Consider the following 17,885-nt stretch of genomic DNA (forward strand, 5'->3'; position numbering starts at 1 on the left):
ATCCCTTTCTCACTCATGTGCCCAAGTCTATGGTGCCACAGTTTTGAATCTGTCGTTGCAACATCTATTGTAGCTGACCCTGTAGGAACTTTTTCTATAGCAGCTAAGGTAGAATAAGTATTACCAGTACACATACATTGTGCCTACCTTTGCACCTTTAGCTACTACTAATGCACCTTTAGTGACCTTTCAGACATTGTCTGTGAAGGTAACTATGCAACCTTCACTGCTCAGTTGTCCTGCAGAAATTAAATTTCTTCTTAAATTAGGAACATGCCTTACCTCCTGCAACAACTAGTCATTTCCATTCTGCAACTTGATCTTTATCTTGCTTTTTCCAACAATCCGACAGGGCTCATCATCACCCAAATATACCTGTCCAACATTACCTTGAACATAATCTAGAAAATATTTTTTATGGGGTGTAGCATGAAATGAAGCCTCTGAATCTATTATCCAAGAATCATTAACATTATCTAAACACAAAATCAAGGCATCTTGTAAAGTATTACTTGCAACATTGGCTTCCTTACTGTCATGTTCATTTCCGTCTCCTTGTTTGTTTTTCTGAGACCAACAATCTTTCTTTAAATTTCCTGGCTTTCCGCAGTATCAGCAATCCTTTCTTCCTCTGGATTGAGAGCATCCTTTCTTTGACTTCCCTCGTGACTTCTCACGCCCAGGGCCTTTTCCTCTTTCCTTTGATCTTCCCCTGTTTTTTACATTCAAAACAGTACCCAATGATGTTGAAGTCTCACATGTGCTTTTCCATTGCATTTCCTCGCTTAAGATAACACCAACAACATCATTAACTTTCAAAGTGTTTGTACCAGAGATAGAGTTACTTACAACCATAACCAAGCTATTCCAATTTTCTAGCAAAGAACATAAAATTAAGAGAGCCCTAACCTCTTCATCAAAGTTGTCTTTTACAAAAGACAATTGGCTGGTAACTGTATTAAATTCATTTAAATGATCTACTACATATCCTCCCTCACTCATTTTCATACTAAACAACTACTTCATAAGAAATACCTTATTTGAAGCTAAGGGTTTCTCATACAGTTTAGCCAGTGCCAGCATCAGATCTACAGTAGTTGTTTCTTTTGATATATTGAATGCTACAAACGGCGCAAGACACAACTAAATGGTTCCCAGTGCCTTCCTGTCCAGAATATCTCAATCTTCATTTGACATCGTGGTCAGTTTCTTTGAGTTTCCTTCCAGTGACCGCCACAGATCCTTTTGATACAGGTAATCCATCTGCATTTTCCATAAGTGATAATTCTGGTCGTTGAACTTCTTGACCTTGAATTTGGTTTCTTCCATTGCTCCCACTCAATTTCGAAAGTCCCTACCAATTTACAGAAATACACGGCTCTGATACCAATTATTAGGGTTTAGGTAGATCCGGAGCAAATACAAATTAACAATTATATGCAGATACAAACACAAAAGATGAAGAAAATTGCATAACATAGATAACACAGAGATTTAACATGGTTCACCCAAAAATGGGCTACATCCCCAGAACACAGCCGTCCAATTTTTTCTTATTATCCAGTAAATCAGTACAACACCATTACAATGCCTTATGCATTCCAACCGTTTATAACATGTAATTTTAGGGCAACATACAAAGTCGGCTAACAAAGAATAACCCTAACCCTAAAGGAATATTCTCATAATCTTTTCCTCGTACTCATATTCTCGTACTCGTACACGTACGAGAAAATTTTTGCCATTTTTTCCTATAAAGCCCATGTGCTTTCACTTCAAATACCATATATTTCCTGAAAAGCCAATGAGTGGCTTTATCAACACTTGATATTTATTTGCCCACTTTGAGCTATCATTGTTAATAGATGTTGACAACTTAGAGATTATGGATGCAAATACGAAAATATTTTAAATTATCCCCTTATTTTTCATACAAAAAACCCCTTCATTAGCTAATATATTCGTAACTCTACTGTCTTCTCATCAAACTTAAAACCATAAAGGTGATATAGCTAAGCTATTTGGATAAACAAAATACATCCTAAATGATAGATCTCAACTTCCACATCTGGTATCCTCCATTGATTATGGAGACTACTGTAACCTTTGGATACCCATTTGACTGCCAGTTTTGATCAATTATGCAACTTAGTAACATTTAGGCCTGAAAATGATTCTTTTACTTCCGCCAAGTTATTGGTGTTATCAGAACATCTTTCCAAGCAACAGTATTCAGGATGGCCCTTCCTATTCTTTGAGATTGACATCCAGTGTGGTCTGGATTTTCCTTTCTGGAAAATTAAGCTTCAATCTCCAATTCCGGGTGGGTCCAGTATGCCTTACCTGAAGATTTGATATACCTGTCTATGGAAACAGAAATTATAAAGTTTGTTACTTGGTTATTATAAAATATTGCTCTATCTAAAATCATCATTTGGTTATGACTTTCTGAATCATACAATCTATTGCACCAGTCTTTATAGTGAACTTAAAATAACTTTGAAAGATGAAAACTATGATGTCAAATGTATAATATATTTGCACTAAAAAAGTGACCATTGTATAAGTTAGATGGATTGTAATTGTTATATGGGTGTAAGTTTTCTTCATTTAGGTGACCTAACTTCTGGTAATGTAAACTTGCACTCCTGCTTATATATTTGTGTGTATGTTCTTGGGCAGGTATAAAATAGTAGTTTTTGTTTGTTTCCTTTTGCAAATAATTACATTATTTTTTAAATTTATTCTCTATGCTTATTCTCATTAAGTTGGAACTAGAGACATTATAAGGAATTAAACATGCAGGTTACTTCACTTTCATGGAATGAAACTGAGCTAAACATGGTTGATACCCCAGGTCATGCAGATTTTGGAGGTGAGGTAGGTAATCATCTCATTTATTGAGGTAAAGTATATGAAGTTGACTTGTATATATTTGGGCTATTATTATTCTTGATTATTTTATTGGAACAAAGAGTAGATGATTGCAATTTTTCTCAGAATCCATTGATTATCTTGCTAACAGGTAGAGAGAGTGGTTGGCATGGTGGAGGGAGCAATTTTAGTTGTAGATGCTGGTGAAGGTCCACTTGCACAAACAAAATTTGTTGTTGCAAAAGCTTTAAAACGTGGGATTCGTCCAATTCTTCTATTAAACAAAGTAGATCGACCTTCAGGTGCTTGAACATCTTCTGTATTTGCTTTTAAAGTTTTAAAGTGAAAAAACAATAATATGACGTTCTTTAGAGATAAATTCCACTGTGGTGAGCAGCAGGATAGTTCTTACTTTTTCTATTTCCAATTTAACATCAAATTAGATCTTAGGGTTCAGAAGTTATTTTTGAATTTATTTTAGCTATTGGTGCTTAGCATGTAAGGCTATGATAGCCTGTATACGTACCTTTAGTTTCAAAAACTGGGGGCACTAACTTACATATTCTACCTAGCATCTTGCAAAGTGTCCTTTTTCTAGCTTTTATGCTGGCAAAAGTTTTGTGTTTTGATGATGTACGGTTGCAAGAAGCTACCAATGGGGCCATGTCGTTTGCTGATCTGAAAAAAAAAATCACGTAGTACGTGGTTCATGCCTGTTTAGTCATCTACCTCATTATGGGTGAAAGAATAATTTTAGGAAAATTTTCTAGATGGGTAAATTAATTGAAAATGAAGGTAATTTCCTTTTTGGGCATGGACCATGCCTGGTGATCAACATCTATATGATAAATGTCCCAGCTTTATTTGTTTTTCTTTTATAGGGCACCGGCCTTTTATATCAACACCAGTTTTGTGGTGTGTAGAAAGTAAGAGGGTTCCATTCCTTGCTGAAGTATTATTATGTTGAAGTGATAGATGTGAAGAGTTGTGATGAAGTGATAGATGCAAAATATTGCAATGAAGGAATCATAGAGTTAATATTAGTTATGAAAATTTGAATAGTTGTGATGAAGTAATTATTGAGTGAATAGTATTTTATATTATGAAAAACAGAAAGAGTTGTGACTGAAATCTATATCAATTGGTTTTGATTAGTATATATAGAAATAAATTGTCTATGTTAATATCATCAATCTATATGCAACAGCTTTGTGTTTTGCTGTCATTTATTCTTTTTGAATTTCTGAATACACATTGGCTGAGATGTATTGCTGATTCTCATAGCTGGGAAGAACACCTAGTGTATGTTATCATTTGCTAAACTCAATGTAGAAACTTGAGAAATTTGCGTTTCAATATATAGTGTTTGTGAGTTATGGAAAAGTGATCATACAGTGACAAACTAAAAGCATCAATCGAAATATCAAGAAGTAAGAGGGATATTCAAAGTCAGAAAAACTCTGCTGGTATTCATATTATAGGAAGCTTCTATCAAATTTCTATACATCTTTATCCACACAATTAAGAACACAAGATTTACATGGAATTCGTTTTGGTGAAAAACCATGGAGGAGGACTGCTTGGATATACTGTCCAAATCCAGCCACAACAAAAATAAAATGATCTTAAAACATTTGCAGGCACCAACTCATTGGAGACACTAATCCCCACTAATAAAATTTGCAGGCATCAACCTACTGGAGACATTGATCCTCACACCTGAGCACGAACTCAGAAAGAGACACCAATTTCTTCTTTTAGTAGGCACCAACCTTTTCTACAAAATTTCACCTTTTGAAAGTTGCTTCTTCAACTGGCGATGAACATATATTTCTGCACTTTTACACTTAACAAAATCTGCTTTGGATTAAATCTGCTCTTCTTTGTCTTCGAATGATAAAACATTTTCTCACACACCATACTTACAAACATGCTTCACCTTTTTATACCCCTTTGGGTGCCAAAAATAATTACATAAAACACATAGGTCGGCCCTATAAAATTAAATCATAATAATAAAATTCCATGAGTCAGTCACCAATTAATAAAATTCCATGAGTTGGCCTCCAATTACACCTTTAAAATAATAAAATTCCACAAGTCGGCCTCCCTTTACATCTCTTTCAAAATAATAAAATTTCATGACTTGGCCTCCAATTAAAGCCAATATAACAAACAATCTCCCAAACATTGACATCAACAACCTTTGTCATCAATGACAATATTTCCAACAATCTCACTTTGACATCAATGACCATATTTCCAACAATGAACAAAACATACTTTGACATCAATGACAACATTTCCAACAATTTGCCCCTTTGTTATTGATGGCAACCTTGGAAAGAATTAATCATCTATGCACACAAGAACATAAGACCCCCTCGTTTTGCAATGCTTGCTCTTTGTGTAACTCTCCCCCTTTGACATTAATGGCAAAGGGATGTCCAGTACTCACAAAGAATCTTCCCCTTTCTATAATTCCTCCTCTTGACATCAATGGCATCAATCTCCCTTTTCCTGTTACTCTTCCTCTTTTTGAAATCCACTAATTGATCTTTCTCTGAGTTGTATTTTGAAAGCATATCACTAAGAAATCTATAAGGATGAAAGATAATACAGTCATTAGCTCCTCTTGATTCTGTGCTTCTCCTTAAGCACTTAGAATTTTTGCTTGAGATAATCCAACTTGACATGATGTTCTGCTACCTTACTGTCTTTCAATGTTTGCTTCATCCAAAGAACAACATGACACTATTGCTATGTACTTTGCCTCTATTGTGTATTGTGCCTCTTGTTGTGACGTATTCACACATCGCCCCATTGCAAATGGGGACCCCTGCTTTTTGCCTTTTGGGGTGTGTTTTCTAGGCCTTTTAGGGTTTTTGTCTTTTAGCCTTTGCTTTTCGAGTGTCGCTAGGGGGATCACTAGGATGGCAGGCTCTGCTTGAGCCGAGGTGAGTCTTTGGGGCCCCAGAATTAGGGTTTCTTTAAGAGTCTTCCTTAGGGCCTGGTTTTGCTCTTGTTGCTAATTGTGTCTTGCTTGGTGAGTGAGTGTCATTCTTGAAGGTCCGAGCTAGGTCAAGTTGGTGAGTGATGAAGTCTGGAATGTCATCCTGATCTTCAAATGCCCTAAAATTTGGCTAAGTTTGGAATGCCCTAATCCTGAAATTTGGCTAAGTCTGGAATGTCCTGATCCTGAAATTTGACTAAGTCTGGAAAATTGAAGAATCCTCCAAAAACTAGATTTTGCAATATAATTCCTAGAGGTCCAAAACGACTCTCAAACATCCTGACAGTATATATGGAATATAACTTAAAGTATAAGAACTTATACTTAAATGTTATATTCCATAAAATGATCTTGACGGAGAGTCCAAAATGTCAAATTTCGCTCCTGACCCTTCCAAAGGGTCCAAAGCGAATTTCGCTCCTGACCCTTCCAAAGGGTCCAGAGCGAAATTCTTGAAAGCACTCATTTTCCCTCTAGCCAAAGTCAAGATCTTGGTGGAGATGCAAGAGAAAGGATCTATGTTTGCCTCTCAAAGAGGATTGGAGTTGGAAAAGTCAAGAATCAAGCTCAAAACATGATTTTCGCGCCTGACCCTTCCAAAGGGTCCAGAGCGAAAATCCTTATATCTCTTGTTTTCTTCCTTGTTTTGGCTAGGCGTTGGCATGATGAAGGAGGAATTAAAATGTTCTTGCCTTGAGAGGGAGTGGGATGATTTGGAAGATCAAGATTTTAGCCCAAAAGAGAATTTCGCTCCTGACCCTTCCAAAGGGTCCAGAGCGAAATTCCTTACAAACCTCATTTGCTACCTTGTTTGGGCTTGAAACCTTGCTCCTTTGATGGAAAACGATCTATATTTGCCTCCACGAGAAAATTGAAGTTTAAAAAATGAACAATCAAGCCCAAATGGTGATTTTCGCTCCTGACCCTTCCAAAGGGTCCAGAGTGAAAATCCTCCTAAGGCTCATTTCCTCCCTAGTTTGACCAAATTTTGAGTTGCAAGGCATCTTGAGGGGAAGAGTGGACATGTTTGGACTTTGGAAATGTGTGAGAGCTTTGAAAAAATGAAGGATTCTAGCCAAGAAGGTGAATTTCGCTCCTGACCCTTCCAAAGGGTCCAGAGTGAAATTCCTTACAAGCCTACCTTTTTGACCTTGCTTGGGCTTAAGACTTTGATCCTTGCATGAGAATGATGTTTAGTTACCTTCTAGAGAAGATTGGAGGTGAAAAGATGAAGGATCAAGTCAAGAATGAGATTTTCGCTCTTGACCCTTCCAAAGGGTCCAGAGCGAAAATCCTAAATCCACCTATTCCTTTCACATTTGTGCCAATTCAGGCCTAGACAAGGATGATAGAAGCCCTTGAGATTGCTCTTGAATGGATTTTTGTCTCAAAAAATGATGATTTTGGGCTAGAGGAAGAATTTTGCTCCTGACCCTTCCAAAGGGTCCAGGGCGAAATTCATTATAGGTCCTGTCCCTGGCCATGATTTCTAGCGAAATTCTCTTTTCTAGTCACTTTGAGGTCAAGCGAAATGTTGCAAGCATGGGAGAGGGATCCAAGGATAAGAGTCCAAGTAAACAAAGTGAAAAGAATGGAATTGAGTGAGGATAAACAAGCAAATCATGAAATTCGCTCCTGACCCTTCCAAAGGGTCCAGGGCGAAATTGTGCAAAACCTATCTTTTCCCTCAAATTTATGCCAAGTCTAGTGTGGGTCAAGATTAGAGGTGTCCTTAGGCATGTCCTTGAATTGTCAAGAGTCATCAAATATGAAGAAATGAGCTCAAAACGAGAATTTCGCTCCTAACCCTTCTAGAGGGTCCAGAGCGAATTTTCTCAAAACCACCTTTTTTCCCAATTTTGTGCCAAGCCTAGTGCTGACTAAGGTGAGTTTTGATGGGAGAGGTCCTTAGAAATAACTCTGACTTATCAATGATTATCAAATGTGAAGGAATTGAGCCTAAAAAGTGATTTCCGCTCCTGACCCTTCCAAAGGGTCAAGAGCGAAAATCTTAAAAACCATCTTTTCTTCCAAAATTTGAGCAAAGTCAAACTTGGACAAGGGTGAGAGAAGTCATTTGGATTGCCTTAGAGTGGATTTTAGTCACCAAGAATGCAAATTTTGAAGCCAAAATGAGAATTTCGCTCTTGACCCTTCCAAAGGGTCCAGAGCGAAATTCCTAGGATCACCCTTTTTTCCTTGCAAATCAAGTCAAGTTTTTGGTTTTTATGGCCTAGATAGGAGTGAGGCGATGTGTCCTTGATCTTGGAGGTGGATTGGAGTTGAAAAGATGAGGAAATAAGCCTAAAATAAGATTTTCGCTCCTGACCCTTCCAAAGGGCCCAGAGCGAAAATCCTAAAAACCATCTTATCCTCCAAATTTTGTGCTAAGTTAGGCCTAGACTAGGGTGATAAAAGCTATTTGGAATGCCTTGGAAAGATGTTTGACCTTCAAAAGTGTGAATTTTGAGCTAAAAGGTGAATTTCGCTCCTGACCCTTCCAAAGGGTCCAGAGCGAAATTCTTCATCTACCTATTTCCTCCTTGTGTCAAGTCAAGACTAGGAGTCCTAAAGTGTAGTTGAGGTTGAAATGATGTTACTTTGCCCTGCAAGATGAATTGAAGTGAAGAAAATGAAGAGTTGTGACCTAAAAGGTGAATTTCGCTCCTGACCCTTCCTGAGATTCCAGAGCGAAATTCCCAATGTGACTCAAATTGCTCATGATAGAGGTCAAGGCGTGGATCCCTAGGCTTTGGAGGAAGGAAAACTAGTGTGTGCTCGCCTTGGAAGGTATTTTGGAGAGGAAACATGATAGTTTTTGTCCTAAAAAGTGAATTTCGCTCCTGACCCATACATGCCCAAGGACGCCCTCATTCTCAACCAACACCAATCTTGATGCAAATTTGGGGCAAAAGAGAGGTTTTTAAGAATTTCGCTCCTGACCCTTGGACGAATGTTGCAGAGGTTTTTTATGCACATGCGAACACAGAATAAAATACCTAAAGGTACCTTATCCTCTCTTGAGCAAAGTTTCTCGATTGCTGAAGATCTCGCTGAAGGATTAGTCGAGGCAACTCCAAGGTTCTTGTTTGTAGGTTCTCTACTCGTGGATAAGCTCTCTGTGGTATGATGTGATTTGCTAGAATCACAAGGGGACTTACACTTGACGACCTAAACGTCTGATTTGCTTTGAATATTGCTGGAACACAGGATTTTACTAGCTTAGATTTGAAAAAAAAGGAAAAAAGGACGAGGGCGAGGAAAGGATCTAACTCTGATACTAAGAAATGTAGGAGCAATGAATGATCTTTGATGAAATTCTAACTAAGTCTTGTTTTGACATCCCAGGACCATCTCCACAAGGTTAGTGCGATCTTCGGAGGAAAGCTTTATGATGTTCAGATCATCGCTACAGGCATAGACACCATCAGGTTGATGCATATCAATGAAGAAGCGACAATTGAAGTTAAGCTTAAGTTGAATGATTCTAGTTGACTACACAAGGCAAGTCTGCAATCAACAAACTGCTAGTCGTATGGATATACGAATTTCACCATCAATCAAACACATTTCTTCCACTCATCTAATAACATGAAATCAAATTTGAGAAGTATAGAGACCATGCAAATTGTTGAATCGACCCATAGATTTCACCATTTCTTCAATGAAGTTTTACAAGTCTTTTACAACATCTTGGCAACAATCTTTGCCTTCTCTTTCTATTCTACTCTAATTGCTATTCTATTAACTGACTATTCACTAACTATTTACCCACTATTTTTCCACTATTCACTAACTACCTTCTATTAACTATTGACTAACTATTTTCTATTAGCCTTTACAAATGAAGAGCTGGGGCTTATATAGTGCCCTTAATACAATTCAATGGCTAAGATCAATTTGAGATCAATGGCCAAGATTCTACAATGAAAACCCTAATTAGGGTTTGTTACAACAAACTTAATTCCGACCAATGAAATAATTGTATTAATTGGACACATGTCTTCTCTGGAATATTTGACCAATGGATAGCTGGGGTAGGTACATCGAAGTTTGTGCCACCTTTAATGAGTCAGGTACATTGAATCTGGACATGCTGAGGTGGACCAACCCGACTGGAGGAGTGATGACTAGGATGCCACCTTGTCTGATACTTGCAACTTGGTAGATATCCAATTTGATGATGCTGAGAAGCTAGCTTTAATCAATTCATCTGAAACTATCTGCTTCTTCAACGAACCCTTGCTCTGACTTCTTTTGTCTTTGATGTGCAGGATGATGATGTACCTCGCCTTAGAATGCTGGATTGGAAGAGGTTTTTCCTGATGATGCTTGACCGAAGAAGGCTGTCCTTGTCGATGACAGACGGGAGGAGGTCGCCCTTGTCCTTGCCCGATCTTCTTCGTTGAGAGTCTGCTAAGTAATAGATCCTCCGGCTTTGGGGGTTATTTGAAACCTACACAAAAAACTTAAAATTAGTCTTTGAGCATCATACCTTAAAGCATGAAATTTAAGACCTTTCAAGGGTATAACTTAAGATATTAATTTGAAAAAGACATGATAAATCAAGAATTATACATTTTCAAATTAATTATGAATGGAAATTTGATTTTCAAATTGCTATGAAATCACAGTAAGTCCCCTTTTGATTCCAGCAAATCACATCATACCACAGAGAGCTTATCCACGAGTAGAGAACCTACAAACAAGAACCTTGGAGTTGCCTCGACTGATCCTTCAGCGAGATCTTCAGTAGTCGAGAAACTTTGCTCAAGAGAGGATAAGGTACCTTTAGGTATTTTATTCTGTGTTCGCATGTGCATAAAAAACACATCAACAACAACCTAACCCTAATCAAAGTTTCCCAAAATAAGATCTAAGATCAAGTACAAATGAGACAAGTGGCACAAGATGCTATCTTTTAGGATTGCACCCCCTTCTTTTGATATTCGATGAACCAAGACACAGTTTGGTCAACTTCCTCCATTGTGACATGTGGCAGCATGTTGATCCCGAATTCTAATCCTTCCAAGTCATCTACACTTAGAGAAAAAGTGATTTCCCAGTCTAATTCTTGCATATGAAAAGCATCTCTGATGGACAGGAGATTCGATGCCTTAGCCAAATTGCTCTTCAAGACTAGTTTATGATGGCAAAGAAGATGTCTTGTATTTTGACCTTCAGATTCTCCAATTGCATATCCCTTTCTCGGATAGTTTCTTTCCCAAGTATCTCTGCAACTATAAGGAAAATCTTGTCCTGAATTGCCTTTATCCGTTCTTCTATTTTATCAGCATCAATCTTTACCTTTTCCAAGACTTCATTTCGTGCAACTAGCGTCCAGTGCCAACTATTGAAGTCATAGGAAGCCCTTGTTTTTCCATCAGCCAACTCTTGTGGTGAGGTTTCTTTTAGCTCTCTAAGGCATGGGATAATTCTATCTTGGATATCCTGGAAGTCAGCCCACACTTCTGCCATGCTCATAATCCTGGAAAGTAAAGAAGAAATTTGTTCATATGTTGATGATATTCCTTCCATAAACGTGGCTGCTTCTTTTCTTGCATTTCCATCCAATCTTTAGTTTCTCTGGCTGTCACTGCTTCTTCCTTAGTATTTTCAGCGATTTCTTGTGAATTCAAGAGCGGAAGAGCTTCTGGATTTGCTTGATCAAGTGGCTTAGTAGTCAAATGCTGAATGTAATCTTTCAGGCGCTCAACTTCTCTCTTATATTCTTTCTTCTTTTCTGTTTCTTTGTCCAACTTTGCCTTCATGGAAGCAACCGAATTGTCTAAGTCCTCTTTTACTTGGGTCTTTGTGCTTGGGCCCAAGTCATAAGTAGTAATCTCATATTCATGGGGAATATCCCCTTTGCCTTGTCCACCCTTGTTACTGCAATCTATATTGTCCTGCATCCTATTTCATCTCTTTGGATGGTGGAGAATTTTCTGGCTGGCTTCTTCACTGCAGTTTTCTCTAATCTGGCCAAGAAATCAGCTATGTCATCTTCTTCTCGTTCCTCTACTATTTGTGTGTTTATTTTCAACCTTTCCTTCAGCCAATCAGGAATAGTGGGCTTCTCAATGCCTTCTACTTCTTGGTTGCCTTCCATTTCTCGGTTGCGTGCAATACTTCGGAGAGCGGAAATCATTCATTCTTGAAACTCTCCATCATCCATTTCATTTTTTGATTCTAGAATTTTTGTGCCAGTAGGAGACAGTGGCTGTTCATCTTCTTGATGAACCAATTCTACATTCTCCTAATGAACTGGGGAAAGAATCTCCATCTCTGCCAATGACTGATCAATGGTCAATATATCTATGTTTGCAGATGTGGTAGAACGAGATGGTTCCACCCTTTGTTTCTTTTGAACAGGTCCTTCAATCATAATTGCCTTTCCTTTAGTTTTCAAAGATGTGATGTCCCCGTCTAAACATGATAGAACTTAATGATAAATAATAATACAAATTAAAATATAAAATATATAGATATAATCAAATAAAATGAACTAAATAAAATCTTATAATAATAATGAACAAGATTTAATATAAATTATATATTTATTAAATATTAATATTAATTTCATAGTTATCAAATAATAATACAAATTTTACAAAATTATTTCTGTTTTTAATCTTTGAATTGATATTTACATTTGGAGCCTTTGTCAAGTCCTTGTGGGTCCCACTCCTCCCTTCTCAATGGCTGGTGGCTGAAGAAAATAAAAAGACCCTAGAAAACAGATATAAAATTTTTATCAATTCACCAGCTTGAGTGCTGCTGCTAATTTTAAGTGTCCAGCATGTCACTTGGTAATCTTCTTGGCAGACCAGATCTGACACATGTCAGAATGGTCTCCTTTGCAACAATATATCTTTATAGTGGCTACCTCAAAGGAATGCTAATGATTACACATGAAACTATATGGCAGCAGTGACTAAAGTAGCAATACTAAATTAATTCTCACTTGGCTCAAAGCAACGATTGTATTGAGACCTTTGCTTAAGATTATCAAGGACTAATATTTAATACAATATAGTGGCCAGGTACAAGTATCATAAGTAAGACCTTAGCATCTAATAATAAAGGAAATACTCAGTGATATCTCCATTACCGAACAGAAAATGACAAAAGAATAATCACTATAGATTAGCGATATAATGGAAAGGAATTGATTAACTAGTATCAGGCATCGATGGGTTAAGTAATAACAAAGAAGATGTTTACATAGATCAACACTCAAAGAAATGTCCCATCATTATCGTCACTAAAGGATATATGTGGATCATCGAAAACTAATTGTAGATTTGTTATGAAAGGTGTATCACGAAAGGATTTAACCATTCAATATTATGAATACTTATATCGATAGACATTTGAAAAGGAAGGGAACAACATTGATTTATATGCTAATCAGTTTACAGCAATGATATAAACCTATTCTATCGGGGAGGATTATGGGATTGTTCTAAGGGAATTTATAGCAGTGTGTGTATGCTGTCAAGGGGAGAATTCATGATGAAGTGTACAGTTGATGTTTCCGGATGTATATTGTCCAACCATACATATCAGAAGTAACGCCTTTGGAATTTCTATAAAACGCCTAATACTTACAGCAAGCAGCCAATCCAGAAGATTATTTGGGAACACTATTGCCACACAATCATACATAACCGTTAAACATTCGTATATATAGCTGGAAGGTCTTAACCGACCAATACCAGTTTGATACATATCGATATAGCCCAGTTCGCCACAGCAGTCACAAAAATTACCATAAGCGATATTGAAAGGAATACTGCATACGTCAAGACTCTAACCAGAACAACATATATATATATATATATATATATATATATATATATATATATATATATATATATATATATATATATATATATATATATATATATATATATATATATATCATAGCTATAAGCAATTAAGGAAAGAGTTTGTAACATAGTATACCAATGAAGGATATACGAACAGACATGTATTATATGCATATCTTAAGGAAACAAATCAGAAGTGGGAGTATCAGATTGTATGAAGAATTAACAATGGAGATATATGCAAATATCGAAGAAGAGAGATGGTGGCATTAATTGAGAAGATAAGTCTAACTTCCCAGCTATTCTTAAAATTTTAAATTAAATATTCTAATAAAATATCTTCAGTTTGGGAAAATTACGTATTATTGTTCTCACTTTAAGTCTGAATGGGTGTTTCAGGATTAAATTAAGGAAAATCCTAAATGGGGACATTACAGAAGAACTTCCCACTTCTTTTCGTTTTGTTCCTTCAATTTGTCTGGCACTTTGAGAAGCTTCGGCATTTAAGGAACATTCCTCTGCTTTTCCCATAAAGTCATACGTCAAGTTTACTCTTCTTCTTCTCAACCTTTGGATCTGCTGATCAACCCACCACGTGGAATAGTTTTCTACTGGTCTTATCAGGGTAGCTAGGTCAGCATGTTTAGGTTCTGACCCTTTGATAGGAGGGAGAGGTGCATTGCCATCAAAGCGTGGCTGAATGCATTTTTCACTTTCCTCCACTTGATCTGGCACAGGGAAAAGTTTAGTGATCCTGATTAAACAAATTGGCAACCTAGACCACATCTTTTTCCTGATAGCATACTCATCAGCAACATTTGCTCAATAGTCTTCTATATCCACCCTATGCCTAAATCTTTCTCCGTTCACTGATTCAAAATTGCCGCGAGGATCAAAGTTTGCCCTGGATTGGTAAAAGGTAAAAGAGTACCATTGCATCTCCAATCTAGCTGTTTTAGCTGCTTGTGTTGAAGGACAAGATTCCAACATGTTTCCAATAAAGAATGGAAAAGAGACAACAACCTTCTATCTTATTCTCTTGAAGATCTAATATGATTCTAATTGTCTGAGAACTTCCAATAGGACCATCCTGTTGGTTGGATAGATTGGCAATCGGTAAGGACAACTAGTGAAACCTTGGATTCTGATATAAGTGAATTTTGGAAACTAGATAAACCAGGATCCGTACTTGCCAATTAGACTTTTTGATTTAGGAGAAAGTCTTTTATGAGTACCTCCTTGCAATGTTCTTTTATGAGTACCTCCTTGCAATGTTCTTGTGATATACATGAAGAATGCATCATTCACCCGTTTGAAATGACTTTTCTCCTTGAGCTGTAGCTGAGGATAACAATCATATGACCAGAATTCATTCTCACCACCTCCAACTGTGTCTTTGCAAATCACTCCTGAATATCTATATGTTGTAGCCAGCAGATAGACTATGTAAGAACTCATGTAAAATGTCTTCGTCCTTTCCAAGTTCATCAACTGTTCATGAAGGTTGTCACTGATTACGCGGGATTAATTGTGTAATATCCCTTGCCAAATCTGATTGAAAATTTCTGATTTAAATGCTCAAGGAATATTGTCAAACACTTGTTATGAAACTTTTGTATTTGCTGATTGTGGTTTCTTTTTGGTATTCTGATTTATGAGATGATAATATGCATTCATTGAACTCAAAATGTCATATATCAAACTCTGAAACTAAATGAGAATGCAATGTAACACCTACCACTAACCTTTCAATGACAATGTGTGACTGAAATCATATGAAATATGCATCTACAGCTGTTAGACATTTCTACGAACATTTGGCATGCATTCTAAGAGACCAAAATGCACTTACAACAGATTGCCATTAACACAAACACTTGTCATACATACATGTAATTCCCATGTGCCAATGAGTGGTACTAACAACAATAAATGTAGCCTCCAACAATCTGCAAATCGCTCTTGAAACCCCTTTGAATTTCTGTAGATTAACTCTTCTAAAATGCATTAGTACTGTAGCGATTTACTAGTCACGGGAACTATAGCGATTTACTATTCATGGGTACTGTAGTGTCACTATTCACGGGTACTGTAGCATCTGATAAAAGCCTGCAATCTACTCTTAAATGACTGCCAAGTAGAAGCCACAAGTCTCTAATTGATTAATCTTTAAACCCCTTCAAACTCTTGATAAAATTCTCCAACTTTAAGCACAAATAGAACTCCTGGATGAAGCTCTCCTGAATGCCACAATTCAGTGGATATTTCACCACTTCACAGCAGCGGCAACATTGAAGAGTATCACGTTCTCCAATGGCCTGGAAATTCGAAACCCTTGGCTTCTTCCTCTCCAAAATTCCGCAAGTATCAAAATGCATAATTCACAATGAGGTTCGAGTTCTTCAAGACAATACATATATTTCCCTCACAAGTTCGATTTCTCCTTTTACTTATTAAATGATAATAAAATTAGATGCCCTTTATCATTTAATAATTACCTTGATTTGAGAGTCTAATTAATTAATTCCAATGGCTCCAACTTATGATACCTCGACCCTCACTTAAGTTATAATATAAAGTTAACTTAATAATATAAGCTCAAAACCATGAATGTTTATTTAAACTGTATCTCCATTATTACTCATCCTTTTTGAACGTAGTCTGAACTGGGAGCTGACATGATGAAGCTGCATAAGACCATACCCCTTTACTAAAAATAGCAGGGGTCCATCTCTAACATCTCTGACTTACTATAAATAGTAAGTAATGCATATGGAGTCCAAATGAAGCCGAATGAAAGCCAAACCTACAAAACTCTGACCACTGGAGAAGCTGCATCCCTCAAAGGACCCTCTATTCAATCTTATTAGCCTACAAGGGTCAGTAATAGGCTAATCCCATTGAATATCTGATGTCAACAAAAAGGGGACATCACAAATTGAATAACTTGGTTCTTGAGGTGATTTCATCTATGAAATAATACATCCATGTGTGAAATAGTGCATCTTCAGGGCTGCCCATTATTCTGTTTAGCAGCAGGATGATGTCACCGTATTCTTCCTTGAAGTAAGGATGCAACAGATGCTTTGGCACTTTCCCTTGAGGTCTTTTCTTCTCTAGCCAAGACTTGTTAACACTCGTAGCACAGAGTTTAGACTGACTATCATAGACCCTCTTGGTTTGCTCCTTAGTCTTGTAGGTGGCCTTACTATGGATTGGTATGCCAAATGTCTCTTGAATGGATAATTCTGAAAGATTGGCCAGGACTCTTCCATCTGGTGCAATTACCTCTCTTGATTGTGCGTTATAGTGCAAGGCACATTCAACTATCAACTCAACACACTCCTTGGCTGGTGGAAATCCAGCTGCTTGGACAATTCCATTGTGCATCATTCTATGAGCAATAGGTGTAGGAATGTGTCCATCGTGCCTGTACATTCTTTTCTTAAATTCCCCCAGATCAACGTGTCCGAGATCTGTGTCAGTGATGTTCTTCCATTTGGATTTGATCTTGGATTTCAACTGTGCTCCCTTGCTGGCGAACTTCATTGGTGCTTCTTTGATCATCCACCTTTTACTCTGAAAATCTTTCTTAAAATCAGAGAAAGCACTCAATTTTTTGACCTCTAGCACTTGGAAGATTTTCACTTCTTGAAACTTTCTCTTCAAAAATTTAAAAATCACAAATTTTGAGAGAAAATTTCTCTTCAATGCTCTCCAAGTTCTCAATATGTGTAGTGAATTGTGAAATGAATTGGTTGAAAATATATAGAGTTTAGGGTTCTTAAACTTAGAAGTTTTTTTTTTTTTTTGGTTTTAAATTATTTTATTATTTTTTTGTGGTTTTTTTTGTTTTAAGTCTTTCCAAAATGGGAAGTTTTATTTTCTCTCAAAATTTTATCTTTATCTAGGAATCTCCTAGAACTTTCTTTTAATTTCCAAGATTCCTAAATTTTTGTTTATAAGTGTTGAAAAATAATTTGTGAAAAAAATAATCTTAATTTTGGAAAATAATTAAAAATTTATTTCATGTGATAAATTTATTTTCCAACTTGCTGGTCTGATTTCATGTGGATTTTAATCAAAGTTTATCTTTCTTCATGACATGGCAAATTAATTGCTCTCATGTCTGATCAATGGATCAATTTTAGGTTTTTGGTCAGGTA

The 17,885-nt window shown here is 36.8% G+C and overlaps 1 protein-coding gene across 2 annotated transcripts in view; it reads left to right on the plus strand.

Moving 5' to 3' along the window:
• The window catches only part of LOC131035831 (uncharacterized), a 198,350-nt gene that overhangs the window by 42,812 nt on the left and 137,653 nt on the right, over positions 1-17,885 (plus strand). For both annotated transcript variants that reach the window (XR_009358328.1, XM_057967557.2), the window contains exons 2-3: positions 2,806-2,880; positions 3,026-3,176. Coding sequence is in view for 1 of the 2 variants with exons in the window: in XM_057967557.2 (XP_057823540.2) it covers positions 2,806-2,880; positions 3,026-3,176 (226 nt within the window). In the remaining variant the exon portion in view is untranslated. The remainder of the gene's footprint in view (positions 1-2,805; positions 2,881-3,025; positions 3,177-17,885) is intronic.

This window comes from Cryptomeria japonica, chromosome 7 (genome assembly GCF_030272615.1).
Source record: "Cryptomeria japonica chromosome 7, Sugi_1.0, whole genome shotgun sequence".
Classification (NCBI taxonomy): Eukaryota; Viridiplantae; Streptophyta; class Pinopsida; order Cupressales; family Cupressaceae; genus Cryptomeria; species Cryptomeria japonica.